Below are 23,593 nucleotides of genomic sequence, written 5' to 3'. Positions count from 1 at the left end.
AAACAAAACCAGTTTTTGTTCCTTACTTTGAGTGTGGTCTCTCGGTAAAAACTCCAAAATGAAATTCTAGTCTCAAAACTTGAGTCAGACCCACCATTTCGTGGCCAAGGACAGCAAGATCCTACCGGAGTTGTAAATGCTATTGCTGGTTAAACACTGTGATGTAAATCGCCATATGTCTTTACTTTGCGCTACCGCTTCAGCTCATCCTCATCTCAGAAACGAAAATCAAAATCTTTATACTTTTTCAAGCAGAGTAAACAAACAACAGATACCCATATATACAGTAGGCTAGCTTCATCTTGGGCAAACCATCGCATTCAAAACACCATTGTATAAAGCAAAATATCAAGATCCAGCACTGCTAGCGATCATTCCTTTGTATTTGCATCTCAAAATGACGAATGATAACATTTACCTAAGTTTGGCCTCCATACAGGATGCCTATCAGACTTACCGATTACTGTATCCAGAAAAGCATCTTCCGGAAGAGCCATTCTTCTTCCAAAGTGGTCCATCCGTCAATGAAAATTTAAACCATTTGTCACTATACGCATTAAGGAATCCGACAATTGCATACTACTGTTACAAGCCAATATTCTTAGAGCTTGTGGCCAGATTGATTCAAAATGCTTCCATCTTCGAAAGCGAATATTCCAAAAGCTTCAGTAACAATAGTGTTCAAAGATCTGTTGTCTTTACAGCACTTTCAACCTTGCTTGACATTGCACCAGAGTTTTTGAACTTGTTTGAGCACTTTTTGCAGAATTTGAACCCTTGGACAAAAATAGATATTGCGAACACACTTGAAGTAGAGGGGATACTTCTAGCATACTATCGTACAATTCATTTTGGTTCAGAAAGATTTAGGCAGTACATTAATGCAGAAGTTATTTACAGGATTCTTGAATCCAGTGGGCAATCACAAGTTTCGAAATACCTATGTGTTGAAATACTTACAATTTATCTACTGGCATCAGAGCAGTCAAGAAATGAAATGTTGGAAAAATATGTCAGTGATGATGAGCTAATTTCAAAGTATGATGACGAGTCGCTCAATTATCGTTTTCTTGCCTTGTCAGAAGCCAAAAGAATATCCAACTTTAAAAACTTGCCAGAAAAGGAATTTTCAAGTGACCCAACACAGGAATGTGCTATCATCTCACCGGCTGATTTATCTTCAACAGTTTTAGTGTCAGTTTGTGGAATTTTAGTACCGAGATTGGCCAGAGATGCTTTTCGTGAACCCAGTCAGATCGATTTTGTCCCTACAAGAACTTCTGTCCATGCATTGAAAACATTGGCCGTTGACATTCAGTTGAATCAGCCAGTGATGCTCGTCGGTGATTCAGGGTCAGGTAAGACCTTTTTGATCAACAAATTGGCTCACGATTTGCATTGTAATGACTCCATTGTTAAGATTCATTTGGGAGAGCAAACAGATGCGAAGCTATTGCTTGGTACTTACACCTCGGGTGACAAGCCAGGAACTTTCCAATGGAACACTGGTGTATTAACCTCTGCGGTTCAGGAGGGAAAATGGGTACTAGTTGAGGATATAGACAAGGCACCAACAGAAATTCTTTCCATATTGTTATCATTGTTGGAAAAGAGAACGCTTAGTATACCGTCACGTGGTGAAGTCATTAAAGCCAAGAACGGTTTTCAATTGTTTTCAACTGTGAGGTTGAATGAGAAAAATAGAACCTTGCCTGACCTTATTGGAGCAAGGTTCTGGAAAGTTATCAATTTGGAAACACCCAATGCTGAGGAGTTGAAAATCGTTTTGAGCACCAAGTTCCCCATTCTTTCAAAATTGATTGACCTTATTATGAGTTGTTATTTTGAAGTTTTACGATTTTATAACCAAAAGGCATTTATCACATTAAACAAGGGAAGTTTACCAAGAATTATATCAACAAAAGATTTGATCAAATTTTGTTCCAGAATTGATAAGTTACTTACATTGGAGGGAATCACACAATGTGACCAACCATTGGAAACATCTGTCTATGATAACATCTTTGCCGAGGCTGTGTCTTGTTTTGGAAGCGCGATTGTTGAACCCCAAGCGTTGGAACTTTTGGCTAAATTCATCGGGGAAAATTTTCAAGTGCCACAACTGAGAATAAACCATTTTATTTCAAAACATACACCAGTGTTTCAAACTGATACAAATGTTGTGAAAATAGGAAGGGCTACCTTGAAATCTGGTGGTAAGAAATCGGATTCATCTTCCTTCGCCAGAACCAATCATGCTCTTCACTTGATGGAGCAAATAGGTGTTGGGATAAGCATGGCTGAACCAATATTACTTGTGGGAGAAACTGGTACTGGAAAAACTACGATTGTTCAACATGTTGCAAAACTTTTAGGCAAAAAATTAACCGTGATCAATGTTTCTCAACAAACAGAATCAGGTGATTTGTTAGGTGGTTATAAACCTGTGAATACCAAACTCATTGCTGTGGGCGTTCAGGAGTATTTTGAGTCCTTGTTTTTGGCAACATTTTCGGAAAAGAAAAACGAGAGATTCAACAAGGTGTTGTTGCGTTGTTTCAATAGTGGGCAGTGGAAAAATGTGTTGAAATTGTGGACAGAGGCTTATAAGCTGGCTGTGGACGTACTCATCAGAAAAGAACCTCATGATGATACTGATGGTGCTCCAAGGAAAAAGAGGAAATTCAAGGCAGTTGATCCGGATTTCCTTTTGCAAAAATGGAACAACTTCAAGCAAATGTTGAAGGATTTTGAGGTGACTGCTTCAACCAGTGATCATTCTTTTGTGTTTAACTTTGTTGAAGGTTCCTTGGTAAAAGCTATCAAGAATGGTGACTGGCTCTTGCTTGATGAAATCAATTTGGCAAGTTCTGATACATTAGAGAGCATTGCTGATTTATTAAATGATTCTTCGGAGCAAAGATCTATTTTGTTATCAGAAAGAGGTGACACAGAACCAATTAAAGTTCACCCTGATTTCAGACTTTTCGGATGTATGAATCCATCTACAGATGTTGGAAAAAGAGACCTTCCGGTAAGTATCAGGTCCAAGTTTACCGAGATTTATGTCCACTCCCCTGATAAAGATTACCAAGATCTTTTAAGAATAATCGACAAGTACATTGGGAGATATTCAATTGGTGATGACATAGTGATCAACGACATTGCAGAACTATACTTGAAAGCAAAGTCGTTGTCAGAGCTGAACAAAATTGTTGATGGTGCAAACCAAAGACCACACTTTAGCGTCCGTACATTGACAAGAACATTAATCTACGTTACCGATATTGTGCCTATTTATGGACTCAGGAGGTCTTTATATGAAGGGTTTTGCATGACATTTCTAACATTGTTGGATGCCGATTCAGAAAACCTACTCAAACCGGAGATCATAAAATACACTGTTGGAAAGTTGAAGAATATGAAGTCCGTAATGAGCCAAATTCCACCTCCACCTTCTCACGATTCGGGAAAATTTGTCCAATTCAAACACTACTGGATGAAGCACGGACCCAATGAAGTCATTCCTCAACCTAATTACATCATCACTCCATTTGTTGAGAAGAACTTGATGAATTTAGTCAGAGCAACAGCGGGTCGAAGATTTCCTGTATTGATCCAAGGTCCTACATCTGCTGGTAAAACCTCAATGATCAATTATTTGGCAAATATAACTGGTCACAAATTTGTCCGAATAAATAACCACGAACATACTGACCTTCAAGAGTATTTGGGTACCTATGTTAGTAACTCCAAGGGGCAATTGGTCTTTCAAGAAGGTATTTTGGTTGAAGCTTTACGGAAGGGTTATTGGATTGTTTTGGATGAGTTGAATCTCGCACCAACCGATGTGTTGGAAGCATTGAACAGATTGTTGGATGACAACCGTGAGCTATTCATTCCAGAAACACAAGAGATCGTGAAGCCACATCCAGATTTCATGTTATTTGCCACCCAAAATCCACCTGGCTTGTATGGTGGTAGAAAAGTTCTTTCACGTGCTTTTCGTAATAGGTTCTTGGAACTTCATTTCGACGACATTCCCCAAGACGAGTTGGAGATCATCTTGCAACAGAGGTGTCAAATTGCACCAAGCTACGCTAAGAGAATTGTTGACGTTTACAAGCAGTTGACGGTACAACGTCAGTCAACGAGATTGTTTGAGCAAAAGAATTCTTTTGCAACATTAAGAGACTTGTTCCGTTGGGCGCAAAGGGAAGCCGTTGGGTATGAAGAATTGGCTATCAATGGTTACATGCTTTTGGCAGAACGAGTTCGTAAGGAGGATGAGAAAAAAGTTGTCAAAGAAGCCATTGAGAAAGTTATGAAAGTTCAATTAGACATGGACGCCTACTATAATAATTTTGATCTTGAAAGTTTGATTTGTAAGGAGACAAGTGTCGTTTGGACTAGAGCGATGCGTCGTTTAGCAATATTAGTACTTGCCTCTGTCAAGTATAATGAGCCTTTATTGTTAGTTGGAGAGACTGGTTGTGGCAAAACCACTGTTTGTCAAATCATTGCCAATTATTATGCCAAGGAATTAATTGTGGTCAACGCTCACCAGAACACTGAAACTGGTGATTTACTAGGAAGTCAAAGGCCCATCAGAAATAAAAGCAGTGTACAACATGACTTACGAAGAAATCTCATGCAGTACTTGACCGAAAACGGCATCCAAGGGTTGGAAAATTGGACACTTGGAGAATTGATACAAGCTTATAAGGAAAAGACAACCAATTCTGAAGCTGAAGGTTCGGCTATTATCGAAGAGCAAATCAACTTGAACTCGATTTTGTTTGCCTGGAATGATGGGCCATTGGTTACTGCAATGAAGACAGGCAAATATTTCCTTTTGGATGAAATTTCCTTAGCTGATGATTCGGTATTGGAGAGATTGAACTCAGTTCTTGAACCCGAGCGAAGCTTATTACTTGCCGAAAAGGGGTCGCATGATTCTCACGTAACTGCGACAAGCGATTTCAAGTTTTTTGCTACTATGAATCCTGGTGGTGATTACGGAAAGAAGGAGTTGTCACCTGCTTTAAGGAACAGATTCACTGAACTCTGGGTGCCGTCAATGGAAGACTTTCAAGATGTTTTCAAGATTGTGCAATCGAGACTTCAAGTGAAAGAACTTGCAGATTCTATAGTGAAGTTTTCCGAATGGTATGCAATGGAATTTGGTGGTGGAAGCACAGTGAGCGGAGTCATCTCCATTAGAGACATCTTGGCATGGGTAGATTTCATCAATACATCACACTCGTATTTGGGTGCGTCTGCTGCGTTATTGAACGGTGCCGCTATGGTATTCATTGATGCTTTGGGAACCAACAACACTGCTTACTTGGCGGAAAATTCGGAAACCCTCGAAAAAATGAAACTGAAATGTGTGGATATGTTGTCACGATTTGCAAATGTTGATCTTTTCCGGTTTTCTAATCAAAAAATAGAGGTTGCTGTAACTCAAGACTCGTTCAATGCGGGGTTGTTTAGTATTCCCAGAGTGGTCACTAATGAGGGTTTTCATTCGTTTAGTTTAGATGCTCCAACTACAGCAACAAATGCTATGAAGGTGACCAGAGCTATGCAGGTTAACAAACCTATCTTGTTGGAAGGTAGCCCCGGTGTTGGTAAAACAAGTTTGATTACAGCAATGGCCAGTGCAACAGGAAACACACTTATACGTATCAATTTATCAGAGCAAACAGATTTGGTCGACTTGTTTGGGTCCGATGCACCTGCAGAAAACGGTAAAGCAGGTGAATTTGCCTGGAGAGATGCGCCATTTTTGCGAGCTATGCAACGAGGTGAATGGATCTTACTTGATGAAATGAACTTGGCATCTCAATCTGTTCTTGAAGGGTTGAATGCTTGCTTGGATCATAGAGGGGAAGCATACATTCCAGAATTGGGCAAAACTTTCAAAAAGCATCCTGATTTTAAAATTTTTGCTGCTCAAAATCCTCAATATCAAGGTGGTGGTAGAAAGGGGTTACCCAAATCATTTGTCAATAGATTTAGTGTGGTTTACGTGGATACTTTGAAAGCAGAGGATCTCGAGTTTATTTTGCTGCATGTGTATCCACTTGTTGATTCTACTCAGTCTTCAAAATTGATTGAGTTTATGTCTACTATTGAAGATGAAGTAGTTGTTAGGAAACTGTGGGGTCATTCTGGTAGTCCGTGGGAGTTTAATTTGCGTGACTCCTTAAGATGGTTGAGTTTATACACGGCAAAGAATTTGCAAGTTAATACGCAAATCTCAGACTTTATGAACATGATCATTTGTCAAAGATTTAGAAATTCTGAGGACCGCACTCGCGCTGAAAAGCTATTTGTTAGGTCATTTGGATCATTTGCAAAGAGAGATAACTATTTTAACAAAGCTCCATCGTTTGTCCAAGCAGGCTCAGCAATAACAACAAGGAATAGACTAATGCAGTACAACAATGGCGATAATCTTTTGCCATTGCAATGCAATTTTGGTGTTATGGAAACAGCTTTACGCTGCATTACATATAACATACCAATGATATTGACAGGACCCACCAGCTCCGGAAAGACTTGTTTAATTCGTTACATGGCTAATTTACTAGGAGCCAAATTGGACGAATTTTCAATGAATAGTGATGTGGACTCCATGGATATTCTTGGGGGCTACGAACAATCAGACTTATCAAGAGCTCTTCACAACTTTTTGAACCATCTTTATACTATTTTGAGTGAAATGGTTGTTTCAAAGGTAAGGTCAGAGAATTTAGATATATCCCAAGCCTTGAAGACGATTGACGAGATATCCTCTGGTGTTGTGACAGCACACAACTATGAGCAATTTCACCAACAGTTATTATCCCTTACTGGGTTTTTGCAAAAGGATGTTCTTTCTACGTCAGAGTCGTTGCTTTTGAAACTTTCACAACCTAGCTCATTAAAGTTTGAATGGTTTGATGGTCTTCTTGTACAGGCTGTGGAAGAAGGTAGATGGTTGGTGCTTGATAATGCCAACTTGTGCCCTCCATCCGTTTTGGATAGATTGAACTCATTGTTGGAAACAAATGGTACCTTGATCGTGAATGAATGCACTCTTGCAAATGGGGAGCCAAGAGTAATAACACCTCATCCTAACTTTAGGTTATTCTTGACAGTGGATCCTAAGTATGGAGAACTTTCTAGGGCCATGAGAAACAGAGGTGTGGAAGCCTATATGGATGCCCTTGGCGAGCGAGCTACTTTGTTTGATCGCAAATTGTTGGGTATTTCAGGGGACACTGAAGAGCTTAATGTATTGACGAGTGATTACGTGCCAACTGCCATTTATGGTTATGAAAGGTGCACAGAAATGGGCAATTTCAGCCTTTTAGAGGATTCTTTAGAGAATGGTGCATCGTATATGAGCTCGATCTGGAGTATTGTTCCCTTTGCCTCGTTAAATTTGCTTCAAAGGTGGAAGGATTTTGTTTGCATGTCACCTGAGTTTAATTCAAACAGCAAGAAGGTTTCACAATTAGTACTTGACAACTTTGCCCTTTTTCACCAGTTTGGGTTGGAGAAGGCCACTCATGATTTGTACGAATTTGGAAGCAAAAATGCCAGTGACATTTTAGGCGGTGAAGTGGGTTTTGGTGCCCATCAAGCAGTCCATCCACTAATTAACATGACATTAGTGTCATCATTCGTGTCTGGCCATATTCTTGTTACATCTTGTGAGTCAACCATGTTGTTTGAAGTTGTGAATGAGGTTAAAAAGATTGGTTCGTTGTTAAAGAGTATTGAGTTGGATTCCTTGAATAAGAAGATTGGTGAGTTAACTTATGTTGAAAAATCTGCGGCAGTTTATCTTGGAAGAGACTTGAAATCGAAACCTAGACTTGGAGTATTCCAATTACTTCAAGGGTTATTTGCCTTTGTCTTAAAGGTCCTTTCGATCGATCACTCGCATATATTTTCCCACAGCGTGTTTAACCCTATTTTTGATTTACTCATTACGTCAAATGCCTTGCTTGAAACTTCGAGAGAACAAAATGAATCCAAGATTAGAGTCTATCAAGAATTACTTAGAAGATGGTGCGAAGGTAATTCCAGTTTATTACATGTTGACGGCAACACTTTAGAATCTACAATCTCATTGTTTGATAATGGTTTGGAATTGACGTCAGGGTTGTCAATGGGTCTAATTTGGGAAAACTTCCGAGGCAAGTACCCACTGTCTCTAAAAGGATGGGATTACTTGAAAAGCGTTTACGGAATTATGGATGATCTTGATTATGTATCCAAAAAGCAGTCCATTAGTGCCTCGGTTATCATACAAGACCTCGTGGTGGCCTTCAGGCAGCTCTACACGGCAATAGTCCTCAATGAATATAAGGAAGAGGATTTGAATTTCGTCTTATCAAAAGTGTACTCCACAATGAATGACCTCAAGGCCAATTTGATCTCATTTGATAATGATAGACAAAACAACTTCAAAGTGGAATTCACCTATGTATGTGACTTTTCGGAGAGCATGAATGCTAATCAAGAATTGAAGAGTTTGTATATGTTTTCTGAGAGGTCCTTGAGATCTATTGTGGTTGGTGATATTGTGGGTCCCTTCCCTACTATACTTGAAAACTTATGGAATCAAAACGAACCAATTGACTCTAGGATCCTGTCATTGTTTTCGAGCCGTTTGCTTGCCTCCACTTTGGAAAAGGTCGCGAATTTGAAAACAACAGCGGCCAGTCACGTTGGTGACACAGTAGGAGATTTGAAGCTACTCACCGGATCAATGATTGAAACTTCTAAGTACATTTTGTCGAATCAGAGAATTGCCTTTGCCGATAAATTAAATACTTGGTTGAAGCACACGTGGATGGCTCATGGGTTGAAAGGGGATACATCAGCAGTTGAAGACGGAGAATTTGCTAAGTTGGACCCTAAGGTGGCCAGAGTCTTTAAGCAGTTCTTAGTTCCAGCTTCGACTTTAATAAGGCTGAACGGTTTGACTAACCTAGGAAAAGCTTGGATTTTGTTTGCCTGTGGACTCATACAATTGTACTTGCCCAGTGTTCCAAACGACCCAGCTATCAAAGAGTATGTCATTTCGAAAGTTTATTCTGCTCGCATGTCTCACCTCAATGGACTTCAGGAATCCTGGAAACGTTCGAGAGAGGTAATGAATGGTGATGAATCAACTTATTTAGAGTCAACTTTAAAGGAACTCACTGATACAACTGAACCTGAAACTCCAAAGGTCTACCGTGGTGAAGATTCCATTGATGGTTTGATTGATGAATGGAACGCCATGATGGAGTCTAGTTTGAACTTTGAGTCTATTTGCAATTTGTTAAGTGACATTGAGCTGAAGTCCTCCTCAGCCAAGGGCAAGTTGGATTTGTTTCAAAACAATCTTTCCAAGTTTGCACAGCGAATGAAACAAAATTATCTTTTGTATTCCGATTTGAATGATATTTTACTTGGATATATATATGCATTACAGTTTGGTTTCGAATTGGTCATGTTTGATAACGAGAAAAGTACACAAGAGAACTTTTCGAAGGACTGGTTGATTAACACTGTTGAAATGTTGACTCCTGCAAGGGTTGAGTCTGAGTTTGCCAATGCGCAAGCATTTACAAAGAGGTCAGCCGTGGACGACCCGAAAGCTGATGAGATTATGTCCTTCTTTATGATTCTTGGGTTTTCAGAAAAGGAAAATCACGGAATTGATATTGTCGGAAGAGCCATCAAGTCCTTGTATTACAGATGGTCACTTCGTAAAATGAGGGAGGATCAAGAAAATGCTCAAAAGGAGAGTATGTTTAAGTACAAAGATGAGGAGGACCATGTTGAGGAAGATTTTCAGAGATTGTTCCCTGATTTCGAAGAAGTAGTTGACTTGAAGGTTACCGGTGTAAAACAAAGTGATGCCTTTGAGTTGATTCATCATAATATTGCTACTTCTTATATTGATAACTTTGTGCATGGAACGAGACTCAGTGCAGATGCCTTGTCAAAGATAGGTTGTGCGTTATTTGATAAATTGGTATCATCCAATTTAAAAACAGATTTCAATAATTCTTCAGCCTTGTCAGTAGTTATAAATGCGGCGTACTTCACCACCGAAGATTTGACTCAACCAAGCAAAAGCTTCCACTTTTATAGAGATTGCAATCCAAATGAAGTTCAAAAGGCTGTCAAGATCATTTCCAGTGTGCATTTGTTGACCAAAAAGATGCTAGAGCAATGGCCAGAACATGCTACTTTGCGAAATATTGCCTTTTCCACTTCCGAGTTCATGGCATTCGCAATAGGTTTACCTTTGGGTAGATTCTTGCTGAAATTGGAACAGATTTACACCTACATTGCCGAATGGCAAAAGTACTCTTCTAGTCAAACTTCACTAGCAACCCAATACACCCAATTGACCGACTTGATGGTATCATGGAGAAAATTGGAATTATCTACATGGAAGAGTTTGTTTGATCATGAGGAGGCAATGTGCGGTGAAAAGATTGGGTTGTGGTGGTTCCATCTACTTGAAGTGGTTATGATTCCAATTTTGGACAATCGAGAAGATGAGGACCAAGTGGTGAACATTTTGTCAGCTTTGAACGTATTTATGAGCAGGGTTTCCTACGGAGAATTTACTTTCAGGTTAAATCTATTGAAAGCGTTCAAGAATCATGGATTGCAACTAGACAAATCGCATCCGATTGTTAATGCGTTGGGCAACTTTATAAAATTCTATATCCAATTTGAACCGATCATACAAGAGGATATGGCGGCAAAGAGAGATAAATTGCAGAAGGAGATCGATGAGGTCATTCTTTTAGCAAGTTGGAAAGATATCAATATTGACGCTTTAAAACAAAGTGCCAGAAAGTCCCACAACAGTCTATACAAGATTGTACGCAAGTATCGTGATGTTTTGAGTACTCCAGTTCAGCCGATAATAGAACAAGGTTTGTCGCAGCCAGTGAAAGAGAATGAAGCATTGGCTCTTCCAGTGATTGAGCAGCTGAGCCTCAAAGAAGATTATGGTGTACTTTTATCTATCCCCACTTGGAACCAAAGGCCACTGAGGTTGCAAGATACATCAACCATCAAGAGGAATTTCAGAGTCTATTTGGATAGAGTTAAAAATGAAGAATTGCCTCAATTGTTAGACTTTGCAGTGGAAACAGCCCGTGCTGCTGATACACTTCGAAATGAAACTCCGAAGGTGTTGAATGAAGGAAACAAGAAGTTGGTTGCAGCATTGAAGACGCAAAAGCAGAAGTTGCTCAGTGATACTATTCGTGAAATAAGGCAGTCTGGTTTAAAGACTAGTATGAGAGCGGATATACTTGCAACCCAGAAATCAGTGAATTTGATCATTGCAAACTCAAACATCTTCGGTGGGTTTTTGGAAGGATATGACAGCACCTACTTTAGAATCTTGGATTTGTTGCCTCGATTGAGAGCTGCTGTTGGCTCGCCATGTGAAGACGTTCCTGCTGCAGATCTTGAAAAGGGTTTATCAGCAGCTGAGAATTTGATACATTGGTTGATTGTGAAGCGCTCACCACTTGCCAAGTTCAATGGTGAATATGAGACATTTCAGTTGTACGCAGGTGATATGTTGACTCTAGCCAAGATGAATAACGAGAAACTAATTTCAACTGAATGCTACAAAAGCAAAGTCGAAAACGTTAAATTTAGGAGAATGTGGTTACCAAAGTTGTTGGACTATGCTATCAGCACCTGTAACGCTATTGGCAAATTTACCTCCACCATTGCAACCCGCGCCTTTGAAGATTTGAAGAAAGAGTCGGAGATGTTTTCAGACTTCGAATCTGATTCATTGGTATATACTACGTCGAATGAGAAAATGATGCAAGAGTATAAAGAGTTTGAGAGCCGTTTGCGGAATGCATTGAATGTATGGAAAAGAGAGAATTCAAATGTACAATTTGTTGCCGATGTTGTCTTAAATTGGTTGAATGGAAATGCTAAACCCGTTGAAATTGATAACGATGTGTCTGGTACATCATCAATTGAAGATTGTGAAGTGGAATATAGAAAGTTGTCGTCAATGATTCTTGTAGCTGTCCAAAAGATTGCGGAGTGTTGCAAAACGGAGGTAGAAATTGACGAAAAAGGCTGGTTAATTCAGGCTCAAAGTAAAGTGTCTGAGTACATAAAACTTACGCACATCAAAGAAATCGTGGCAAAATTAAAGACATGTATTGAAATATCCACCTTGACAGTTGATCAATCTTCAGTAATTTCCTCGTTAGCTGCATTTACATTCCCATTGGTTGAGAATTATTTTGAATTATGTTCAACTGTATTCGATAAAGCTAGAGTCAATTATAAAAATTTGTCTAAAGCAACTTTTATTTTGTCATCGATACTTTATTCGCTAGCAACAAAGGGATTCTGCTCCCCAGAGCCACCACAAGAGCAAAAGGACGATAACAATTTGCATGATGGAACTGGATTGGGCGATGGAGAAGGTGCTCAAAATAATAATAATGACGTGGAGGAAGATGATGATTTTACTGAAAACGCACAAAAACCAAACGATGAGCAGAACAACGATGAGGAGCAAGACGAGAAAGATGATGCTGTGGAGATGGAAGGCGATATGGCTGGTGAACTTGAAGATTTATCTGATCAGGACAAAGAGGATGATGAAGGTGATAACGAAGATGGCGAAGATCTTGATGAAGAAGTTGATGATTTAGATGAGTTGGATCCAAACAATGTCGATGAGAAAATGTGGGATGAGGAGGCCAAGGAAGAAAAGGAGAAGGAGTCGGATAAATTGCCAGAAAATTCAAACAATGATGAAGAGATGGAAGCAAGAGAGGATGAAGAACAAGGAGAAGCCAAGCAAGACCAAAAGCTGAAAGAAGATGGCGAAGCTAATGAAGATGATGAAGAAGGAGAAGAAGGAGAAGAAGGAGAAGAGGATGTAGGTGAACAGGAGGATAAAGTTGACAACCAAGAAGGAGATCAAATGGAAGACAACGTTCCAGAATCAGAAGCCTTGGAGCTTCCTGACGATATTAATATCGATGGTGATGATGATGAACCTCAGGAAGACAGCGAGAAAGAATTTGAAGACGAACATGAAGACGAGTTGCATGAGGATAAAGAAACCAAGGATGAGATGCAGGTAGAAGAAAACGCCAATGAAGAAATTGACGAGGGGGACCCAGATGAGCAGCTCCCTGAGGATGATGAAGAACCAAGCTTGGAAAACGAAGAAAAGGAAATTGATGATGAAGAAGAAGCTGGTGCCGAACCCGAGGATAGAATTGATGAGGAAATGGAAGACCAGGATCACGACAGGAGTGAAGACAAAAAAGAAGGTTGTGAAGAACCTAATGACGACGCAAACGCGGTAGATGGTGCCGATGGATTGGCCGATATGGACAAGGAAGAGGATGTGGATATGGATGCAGCGACAGAGCAAAAAGCAGGTAAATCAGGAGATGGTGCAGAAAATGAACTCAACAATAATGAAGAGGGCGAAAACCTTACCGGTGAAGATAATTCGGCAGCAGAAGAGAAGAATGAAAAGTCAATTGAGGATGAGGCACGTGATAAAGCCAACGAGTCCCTTAAACAAATTGGTGAATCTTTGAAAGAGTTCCATCGCCGTAGGCAAGAGATTCTCGAAGCCGAACAAGATGATAATGAGGCTAACGAGCAATCCGCTAATCAAAACTTGAATGAGTTTCAACACAATCCAGATACAACTGCTGATGACTTGCAGGCACTTGGAGCTGCTAACAAAGACCAAATTCAATCCATCAATGAAGATATGGCAATTGATGAAGAAGAAGAGGAAGGAGCTCGTGATAAAGTCGAAGATGAAAATGATGCTGATGCTCCTGAAATGGATGATAATGAAGAGATACAAGAGGGTGGTGATGACAATGGCGCTGCAGCACAAACAGTAGTTGAAGATTCTGCATCTGTTAGCGAAGAAAAAGATCTATCCACATCTAAACCAACTACGGAATTCGATGACGATGATGAGGAAGAGATTGAAGAAATGATTGGAAAGTACGCCGTTACAGATGATGAACCACCATTGTCAATAGAAGAAGCTCGTAAGTTGTGGAAAGAAAGTGAAATTGCAACACAAGAGTTGGCTTCGGGACTATGTGAACAATTGAGATTGATCTTGGAACCTACCTTGAGTACCAAATTACGCGGAGACTATAAGACAGGAAAGAGGTTGAATATGAAGCGTATTATTCCTTACATTGCATCTGATTTCAAAAAGGATAAAATTTGGTTGAGAAGAACCAAGCCTTCTAAGCGTGAGTATCAAATTATGATTGCTGTTGATGATTCAAAGTCTATGACGGAAAGTAACTCGTCAAAATTGGCCCTAAATAGTATTGCATTGGTATCTAAGGCGTTGAGTCAATTGGAAAGCGGTGGCTTATCGATCGTTAGATTCGGTGAAGACGTAAAGATCGTCCATCCATTTGACAAACCGTTCAATGCTAATAATGAAACTGGTGCCAAAATTTTCCAATGGTTTGACTTCCAACAATCAAGAACTGATATCAAAGCATTATGTAATGAATCGTTAAAGATATTTGAGGATGAGAAGTTTGAAAATAAGGCTGATTTGTGGCAGTTGCAAATCATCATTAGTGATGGTGTATGTGAGAGTCATGAGAACATCATGCGCATGGTTAGAAAAGCAAGAGACGAAAAGATTATGATGGTATTTGTTGTCATTGATGGAATCAATCTGAAGGAGTCGATTATGGATATGCAACAGGTGAGATATGAGACTAATGAAAATACCGGTGAAATGGTTTTGAAAGTGGATAAGTATCTTGACAGTTTCCCATTTGAATTTTATGTCATTGTTAAGGATATTAATGAGTTGCCAGAGATGCTTTCAACCATCCTTCGTCAATACTTTACCGAGATATCTACAGTATAAAATAATAATTGACTAAGTGTTGTATTAAATTATTTTCTATCTAGCAAAATCCCTAAACTTTTTTTTATGTCCCATATACCCCTATAAACCCAAATCTTAAATTACCTCAAAGAGGTTGAGCTATCCTGCTCACTTTTGTTTACTATTCTTTACAACTTTGGCAACAACTATCGACATATCGTCAACTTTTCCTCCAACACTATGCGGTTTCTTGGACGAATCTTTGTTTAATGTTTGATTAACCTTCTCATTGTATGGAGTGTAGGCATAGTCGTCAAATGCAACTTCCTTTGCCTTGATCAACAATTTGTTGGCTATGGTCTTCACATTATTCTTTTTGGCGTTGACAAACTCGTCCAAGTAGTTTATAATTTCACTTTCGTATAAATTGTCAGTAATTCCATCCGAACACATGACAATGTAGTCTCCCTCTCTCAACTTGACCAGATCAATCCATGCAAAGTCAGAAGGTAGTTTTGACATTGTATTGGTTCCAATTTGTGTCGGACAGAAACCATCGCCTGTCTCTTCCTTGTTTGTGAGAAGAATCTTTCCGTCTCTAATGATGAACAACTTTGAGTCTCCTATACTAATCATCAACAACATGTCACCGCTCAACATTCCCAAAACTAAAGTTGATGAACCGCTCAATTTTTGTAAATCCATCAAATGGGAAGTATGCAAAAACGAATCATCCAAAATCTCTTGAATGTCACGTCGCTTCAAATGATGTGGAGTGTGACTAATTTTGTATTCTGTCATTAATCGGCTAAAAGTTTCCACTATTGAACGTGACCAGATACCTGAGTTTGCCAATTCTCCCGAACTTTCCCATCCACTGACTCCATCAGCAATAGCAAGCACTGAAGGAGAAACAAGCATGGTATCATCGCCTGCTTTGATGCTCAAAGTATCACTTGGAGACCCCTCTGGTCTTCTTCTCGGGAGAAGCGAGTTCAATTGTGTTGGATCAGTCAAATCACTAAGTGAATTTATAGATGGTACAATTGAGTCCGAATGGAATCCAAAAGACGCGTAGCCGAAATCGAATTTGAACTTATCTTGTACTAGTTTCTTCATCTGTTCTTTAGTGATGAGTGGGTACTGGACGTACGGTATCTCCTCATCAACCTGGTCTCTATCTTCACTTTCTTCTGAAATGTTGAATCCAAAGTAGTTTCTGACACCATTAAAGTATGAGGACATGAATCTCTTTGAAGTGGGGTTTATGCGACTGGGTTGGTGGAGATACAAGGAATGACACTGACAATGGGGTAGCGACATCCTCAGTGGAAATAATGCTAATTTGTACAAGTTATGAGATCGTGACATATTGAAACTGAACGTGAAATATTTAGTAGGTGATGTGGTTTTCAAAGGGCGTCTAATTTTATGAAGCGCCGCACGTTATAATAAACTCTTTAAACCTCAAAATCAAAGTAATGAATGGATTATGCTTTTGGGAAATGAAGTGAAATATCAATGCAAGGAAGCTTAGGGACACACTTCTCAATATATAGCTATAGTAGTTCGATGAGGAGGATGATTGGTTGTGAATTTTTTTTTTTTTTAAAGTGTTGGATTATATTCCCGCCTGCGTCCCGATTGGTTTTGTGTGTGTACGTGTTGGTGTCTGTGTGTGGCGTCTGGACTTCTGTTGAACCAAAACGTAGATACGTGAGGATATGATGGTGGGAGTGGTGGTTGACTGCGCTTCAGTACTAGAATTATTGATGACGTGGTCTATTAAAACCCTCGCTTTGATGCTATTGGCTGATCTTGTGGGTATTAGATTTTATTTTGTTATGGGCTTTGGTGTAATTGAGGGGTAAACATTGTTTTTTGAGAAGAAAATTTCTTTTTTTTAATTTTTTTTGGGAGAGAACTCCGAAAACGAGACAAAACGATATGACTCACGTGATTGGAAAATTACTTCAATATTACGATATTAAAAAGATGACATTGCATTTAGTCTAGATCGAAAACACCAATGAATTTACATTACTGTGTCATCACTAATCTTGCATACTCAAGTCATCTCACGAATTTCTGAAACACCGATCGGTGTTTTCTAGCGCATCTTAGTTTCTTTTGTGAAGAGTGTCACTCACGCGAGTTTTTCCGATGACCTATGAAGAGAATTACTTTTGTGTATCAAAGGGACAACGTATTATTCCGATGCCGCAGTTCACTAAGTTAAACTAATGATGTATATTGCACATATCCTACTTACACGATTCAATCTTCTGCGACTACTGCATCATGGATAACATCATATGGTGGAGCAAAACCTGTATGAATTTTAAACTGCTCTTTCCCTTGATTCACCAACATCTCAACCCCTTGTATAACTTTCCAGTTGTACTTGTCCTCTGCCAATTTCATCACAGGAGTGACTCTAGGCTTGTATGCTGCTTCTAAAAGTAATAGAGCTTCATCACTAGCTGGCTTGTTGGAGTTAAAGATAATTTCCAATCTTCTCAATAAAACATCATCCAATGGTGCTGATGATGGAACACACGACACAGCTAAAGACACTGGTTTACCATTAACTTGTTCATCCAGTTCAACTATCTCAATATTGTAATCTTTAGGGAAACTGTTGGCAATATCATGTAATTTCGACACCGTACGGTTGAGCAAATAGATCTTTTGACATCCCAACTTGTGCATGGCATAAATTGCAGCTCTTGAAGTACCTCCTCCTCCAACAACCAACCCATTGACATTGTTGCCACCAACAAATCCACTTTGCTTGAAAGAGTTTGTAATTCCAACCCAATCAGTATTATCTCCAAGGAAACCATCATCAATAGGTACAATTGTGTTGATAGCACCTATCAACTTGGCTGGATCTGAAAGCTTGGTGGCATATTTCATCATGTCCAATTTCAATGGCATGGTAATTGCTAATCCACCAAAATCAGATCTCAACATCAACTTGTTGTAAACACTCTCTGCATCACTTGACTCAAACCTATCAAATTCGTAAGGCAAGCTCAATGCTTCATACCCAGCATTGTGCAATGCTGGCGACCTCGAATGCTCAATTGGTGATCCAACAACCCAAAACTTCTTCTCAACAAACCCACCAATTTGAAAGTATGCTTCATTGATTTCCTTAACGGTCAATTGTCCCACTCCTTGTGGTTTGTCAGTGATAAGGTCATGTGTAACGGGGGTAAACACAGTATTCAAAACTCTTGACAACTTACCCTTTGGTCCCATATTCAATCCAATCAAAGGTTTGATTGTGTTTTCACTTCTGAATTTTTCCAATAACAAATTGTCGTTGAAGTCAATTGCCTTGCCAACTAATTTGACAATGTCAGCATTAATTGACACACCTTGGTCGTATTTAGTCTTCCATTCAACATTATCCCATTTCAATTGGCCGGTGAAATCGTGGTGTGATGCAATGACTTTTGTGTGGCTTCTCTTTGCCATCACTTCATCAATGACATCATTCGATGAAATCAATTGCAAGTCAATAACATCAACACCAATCTTGATACCAAACAAAAGCAATGATCTGATAGTGTCGAGATCTTCATCAGGAAACATACCACCTTGCGATTTGGTTCTGATCGTGTAAATGATTGGTAAATCCACGGTCTTTCTCAACAATCCAACTTGATCAGCAATGAAGGAAGTATCATATTTTGCTAACAAATCAATTCTCAATTCAACGGCATTTGCGCCAACTGTGATCCCTGGTAAAATCTCTAATGCGTCTCTTACATCCGGATATGTCAACGTGACAAAAGCAGAGCGAGTTTTTGGAATGACTAACTCTTCGATACCGGTAATCTTTGCAATGAATTTCAAAAATACCTTCTTCAAATTGGAAAATTCTGCAGCGTTTGTACAATGTGGAGCGTAGAAGTGATAGTTTGAACACTCATGATACCATTTTTCTCTTCTTAACCATACATCCTTCACTTCTGAAGCAAAAGCAGGACGTGTAGCATCTGAATTCAAAAACGTGACAGTTTCTTCTAAATCACGGTGCAAGTGCAAAACAATACCATTGTTGACAATATAGTTCTTGAGTTGTTTTCTAGCATCGTCACTTTCGACAAGACCGCCACCACTGGAAAGCACATATCCAGAGGAATACTTTTCAAAACATTCAGTAGCTAATAATGATTCCTGCTCTCTAAAATAATTCCAGCCTTTTTCTTTTATCAATGTTTTGATATCAACGCCAAGCTTTTCTTCGAGATGTTCATCCAAATCAAGAAAGTTAAAGCCTAAGAATTTGGCCAACCATTTTGATAAGGTAGTTTTACCTGCAGCTCTCATACCAATGACTACAACACTCTTGTCTCCATTGGTGACGGAGGTCGTTGTCTTATTTATTTCATAACCTTCAAGAGTGGTACCGAATTTAGAGTGTAAAATGTCCCACCATCCTGGCCAAGTCTTTCCCGTGGTGGACCTTTCCAAAAGCAACACAGGCTGTTTGCATAATCCGGCTAGTAGTGAAAATGACATGGCGACTCTGTGGTCGTCATAAGTATGCACACCTCTATTTTCCACAGCTGGTGTTTTCAAATCACTCAATGGCACCCCTTCAATTACTATACCATCCTCAATTTCGTGAGCCTTGACTCCAAATTTCGCCAATTCATCAACCATGGCTTTGATTCTGTTGCACTCCTTGACTCTTTGATTTGCAATACCAGTGATTGTAGTTGTGCCTTTGGCCACCGCTGCCACAACGGAAGCAGTCAAAAAGGCATCAGTCATGGGCTCCATATCCACGCTATTCAATGCTTTCAATTGACCCTGTGGCGGTCCAGTGACTGTAGTAGTTGTTGCTGTTTGTTTTACATCACATCCCATTGGTTTCAAAACATCAACAGCAAATTTCGCATCACCTTGCAATGACGATGAGCCGATGTTTGGAATTGTGCAGGAAGAGCCTGTCAACGCGGCAAATGCCAATGGATAAGTTGCGGATGAAGCATCTGACTCGACAATGTATTCGGAAGGATTCTTGTATGTAGCTTTGGGGATATGATAAGTGTGTGGTTCAGTGGTTGATTTGGTAACTTCAACACCAAACTGCTTCATCATTTCACAAGTCATGTCAATGTATAATTGAGAAATTGGCTTTCCACCAACAAGTGACAATGTCACAGGCTCATCGGCATATGGTGCACACATAAGGATTGCTGATACGTACTGAGATGAAATAGTAGCAGCCAACTCTATCCTTCCACCCTGGAGACCTTTTCCCGCAGCGATTTTTAGTGGAAGAGAGCCTGTATTTTTCAAGTATTCTATTTCCGACCCGTTTGACTTCAAAGCATCGACTAAGGGACCAATCGGTCTCTCTTGCATCCTAGCATTACCGGTTAAAGTGACGTGCGGGTAACCTGAGCTTTTAGCTAAGCATGCAACAGCAGTAAGGAACCTTGAAGCAGTTCCGGCATTACCCAAATACAACTCTCTCTCACTCGCAAATAAATTTCCTCCGTTACCTTCAACGACAACAGTTTCACCGTTATCAGCAAACGAAATGGAAGCACCCCTTAATACAGACAAGGCATCCAACATGTGCTTTGTATCGTCAGAATGTAACAAATTTTTAATCTGGACAGTACCAGTACCCAATGCAGCAAGTATCAAAGCTCTATTGGAGATTGACTTTGATCCTGGAGGTGAAATTGTAACCGACTTGGGGAAATCTTTGAACGGATGCACTAAAACTTCATCCGTCAATACAAATCTCAAATCGTCTTTGGATATTTGATGAGCTTTGAGTTGATAGCATCTACCTATTCTTTCCAACAACACACACCTTATCTTACTACCATCGTTTTTCTTATCAATCAACATCTTTTGGATCAACAGATCAATCAACAAATTGTACTTTTTACCTCCAACTATTTTAGAAAAACCCTTTTCGTCAACTGAGATTGGCAACTTGTATGCTGCAAGACATTTAGAAAGTCTGGCAACGGCAACTGGTGGTAGTATTCCCAAGTATCTTGATAATTCAGCCTCCTTAATCATTCCAATGGAAACACATTCACCGTGGAGTGCCTCGGGGGTGAGGATAGCCTCAATAGCGTGACCAATGGTGTGCCCGAAATTAAGCAAATTCCTCAACCCACCTTCTTTTTCGTCAGCTGACACGACAGAAGCCTTGACTCTTACTGATTCCAACACGGTTTTGACCAAGTCTTTTCTAATATTGTCCAAATTTGGTTTCGCGGAGGTCACCTCGGCGATAAATGTTGGAGCAAACTCCTCCAACCTTGTAAATTCCTCTTCGTTCCAAATTGCTGCGGTCTTGACAACTTCAGCCATGCCATTTATGAACTGTCTTGCTGGTAACGTTTGCAAAAATGAAACATCACAAAAGACATACTCTGGTTGGTGGAAAGCACCAATAAAGTTTTTCCCCAAAGGTGTATCAATAGCGGTTTTACCACCAACTGAAGAGTCAACCATTGCTAATAAAGTGGTGGGGACTTGAACAACTCTCACTCCACGCATAAATGTTGCTGCGACAAATCCAATCATATCCCCAATGACTCCTCCACCAACTGCAAGAATTACGGTATCTCGGGTACACCCTTTATTTAAAAGAAAATCCTCCACTGCGGCCTTTGTTTCACGGCTCTTGTTATTCTCCCCTGGTGGAACAAAGTAGGTTAATAGCCTTGACTCTGGTCTTTTCTCCATAAGTTCGATTTCGAAATCTGACACCAATTTTTTGAATGTGTGGGTTTTTGCCATGTTGGTATCACTGACAATCACATATGTTGACGATGCCAAGTTGGCAATTGTCTCACTGACTATGTGAGGTTGTATTTCATAGCCCACATGTATCGATTCTTTACCCAAGATGGGTACCTTATTCACTGACATGGTGGTGAATAGCAATGACTCATGTGAAAGAATGAAAAAAAAAAAAAAGAAAAATTGTGAAAATTTATTTACAAAGTTGATTTTAAGTACTCTAAACATTGATCTTTAGTACCCAAAGGATTATCCAATTGCCAAAGAAGAACATTATCCATAGCTGGCTTCATCCATGGCCCAGGATTCCTTTGTATATGCTTTACTAGTTGCTTTCCATCTAGAAGTGGTTTCATAAGGTGAACCTCAGAAAGATTTAGGGAGTCAATAGTGGAGTACAATGATTCATACCTGTTGATAATGCTTTGAATTGTCTTCACTTGGTCACTGGTGCATTGTACACTATGGTTGGGTACAGGAATTTCCACTGGAGTCCCGATACGTATAGCATCCACACACTCTAGATAACATTGGACAATCAAGTTTAGGTCCATGAATCCAGGGAAACGCCTCAAGTAGATCCCCAAGTCCGATCTCTTAACACTACTTGGGTTGTGGAAATATCTTTGTAGTGTTTCGTTGCTCGTCATGTCAATTGTGGAGATCTTAGTGATGTCACTCTTTTTCGCCATTAACCCCAATCTCAAATATTGATGGTATATGTCTTTCGATTTTGTCGTGACAATAGAGTAGGGATGTAGAATAACTGAAAGCCAAAAGTTGAACCTTGTGTCACCGTCTGCTAGGAACTTTCGAAATACTGATTTGATTTTTGAGTCGAGAATGAGTTGCTCAAAGGTAAGATAAATTGCACTTGCAACATTGACCTGGTGGGGAATCTTACTCAACGCTAACTCCAACTGGTAATCATCAAACTCCTTTTCAAGCTCTTCAACAAAGAATATGCTTTGACTGAGATCGCAGTAGTTGATCAATTGCAATCCATAACTAGGATTATGACTGGTTAAAATTTTTCTCAACTCTATTTCAATCCTCTCCTTGCTTATCTTTGTCAGAAGAGCCTGCTGGTTGTGCTTCTCTCTCATTGCATCCATGGTTTCTGCTTCGATTGCAAAGTTAAACTTGCTAGCAAATCGAATCAATCTGAGAATACGCAATGGATCATCCAAGAAAGTCTTTACTGGAGGAAGTGGTGTCCTTAATACACCATTCTCCAAATCATCCATCCCTCTTTCCGTAAAATCCTCAATCTTTTCCTCGTTAAGGTTGTAAAACAATGCATTCAATGTGGCGTCACGTCTTAATGCATCTTGGAGCGGAGTGCCAAACTCAATAGTCGGGACTCTACTATCATGTGCATACTCTTCTGACCTTAAGTTGATAAAATCCAAATCAATTCCATACAATTTTGTCGTGCAAGTTTCTAAATGTTTTGACTTTTCCGGATTCATCTTTATCGTATGTACATGGTTAACAGAAAATTGTGGATCTTTTCTCTTTAAATACTCTTGGAAATTGTGGACAAACTCCTCCCCTGAAAGACGATTGACAGCGATGTCAATATCGTGACTGTCATATCCAAGTAATTTGTCTCTTACCCATCCTCCTGTGATTCTCAAAATCAATGGTTTGTCTTGATTGGATGCATTGTAGTGGTTACAATAATCAACAAGTAAGTTGCGAATCTTCAGCTCTGTTTCAGAAAGGGAAATAACATTTGGAATTCCACGTCTCATTGAATCGTGAAGAAATCTGTATGATTTGAAGACACGATTGATCATATAGTGATGGTCTTCTGCAAAAAAAAATAAAATAAATTGAATCAACTGTCTTGAGTCAAAAAAAAAAAAAATAGTATGTAATAGCGCGTAT

At 39.5% G+C, this 23,593-nt stretch overlaps 4 protein-coding genes across 4 annotated transcripts; 1 reads left to right on the top strand and 3 right to left on the bottom strand. All coding sequences in view use genetic code 12, as the record gives it.

Annotated features, from left to right (window-relative positions):
* Positions 1-397: 397 nt before the first annotated feature.
* On the top strand, positions 398-14,944 carry CORT_0E00130 (Mdn1 midasin; the record flags this gene model as incomplete). Its single annotated transcript, XM_003869688.1, has 1 exon — positions 398-14,944. The coding sequence occupies one exon, from the start codon at positions 398-400 to the stop codon at positions 14,942-14,944; it is 14,547 nt and encodes a 4,848-aa protein (XP_003869737.1).
* Positions 14,945-15,073: 129 nt separating this feature from the next.
* Positions 15,074-16,276, bottom strand: CORT_0E00120 (Ptc8 type 2C protein phosphatase; the record flags this gene model as incomplete). The annotated part of the gene is made up of 1 exon (XM_003869687.1): positions 15,074-16,276. One exon carries the CDS (start codon positions 16,274-16,276, stop codon positions 15,074-15,076), a length of 1,203 nt encoding a protein of 400 aa, XP_003869736.1.
* Positions 16,277-17,182: 906 nt separating this feature from the next.
* Positions 17,183-21,829, bottom strand: CORT_0E00110 (Aro1 pentafunctional aromatic enzyme; the record flags this gene model as incomplete). The annotated part of the gene is made up of 1 exon (XM_003869686.1): positions 17,183-21,829. The coding sequence occupies one exon, from the start codon at positions 21,827-21,829 to the stop codon at positions 17,183-17,185; it is 4,647 nt and encodes a 1,548-aa protein (XP_003869735.1).
* Positions 21,830-21,897: 68 nt separating this feature from the next.
* Positions 21,898-23,457, bottom strand: CORT_0E00100 (Cca1 protein; the record flags this gene model as incomplete). The annotated part of the gene is made up of 1 exon (XM_003869685.1): positions 21,898-23,457. The coding sequence occupies one exon, from the start codon at positions 23,455-23,457 to the stop codon at positions 21,898-21,900; it is 1,560 nt and encodes a 519-aa protein (XP_003869734.1).
* Between the last annotated feature and the right edge of the window lie 136 nt (positions 23,458-23,593).

The sequence above is a fragment of the Candida orthopsilosis genome, assembly GCF_000315875.1.
Source record: "Candida orthopsilosis Co 90-125, chromosome 5 draft sequence".
NCBI classification, from domain to species: Eukaryota; Fungi; Ascomycota; class Pichiomycetes; order Serinales; family Debaryomycetaceae; genus Lodderomyces; species Lodderomyces orthopsilosis.
The sequence above is the reverse complement of the archived record's forward strand: the minus strand, read 5'-3'. Positions and strand labels throughout refer to the sequence as shown.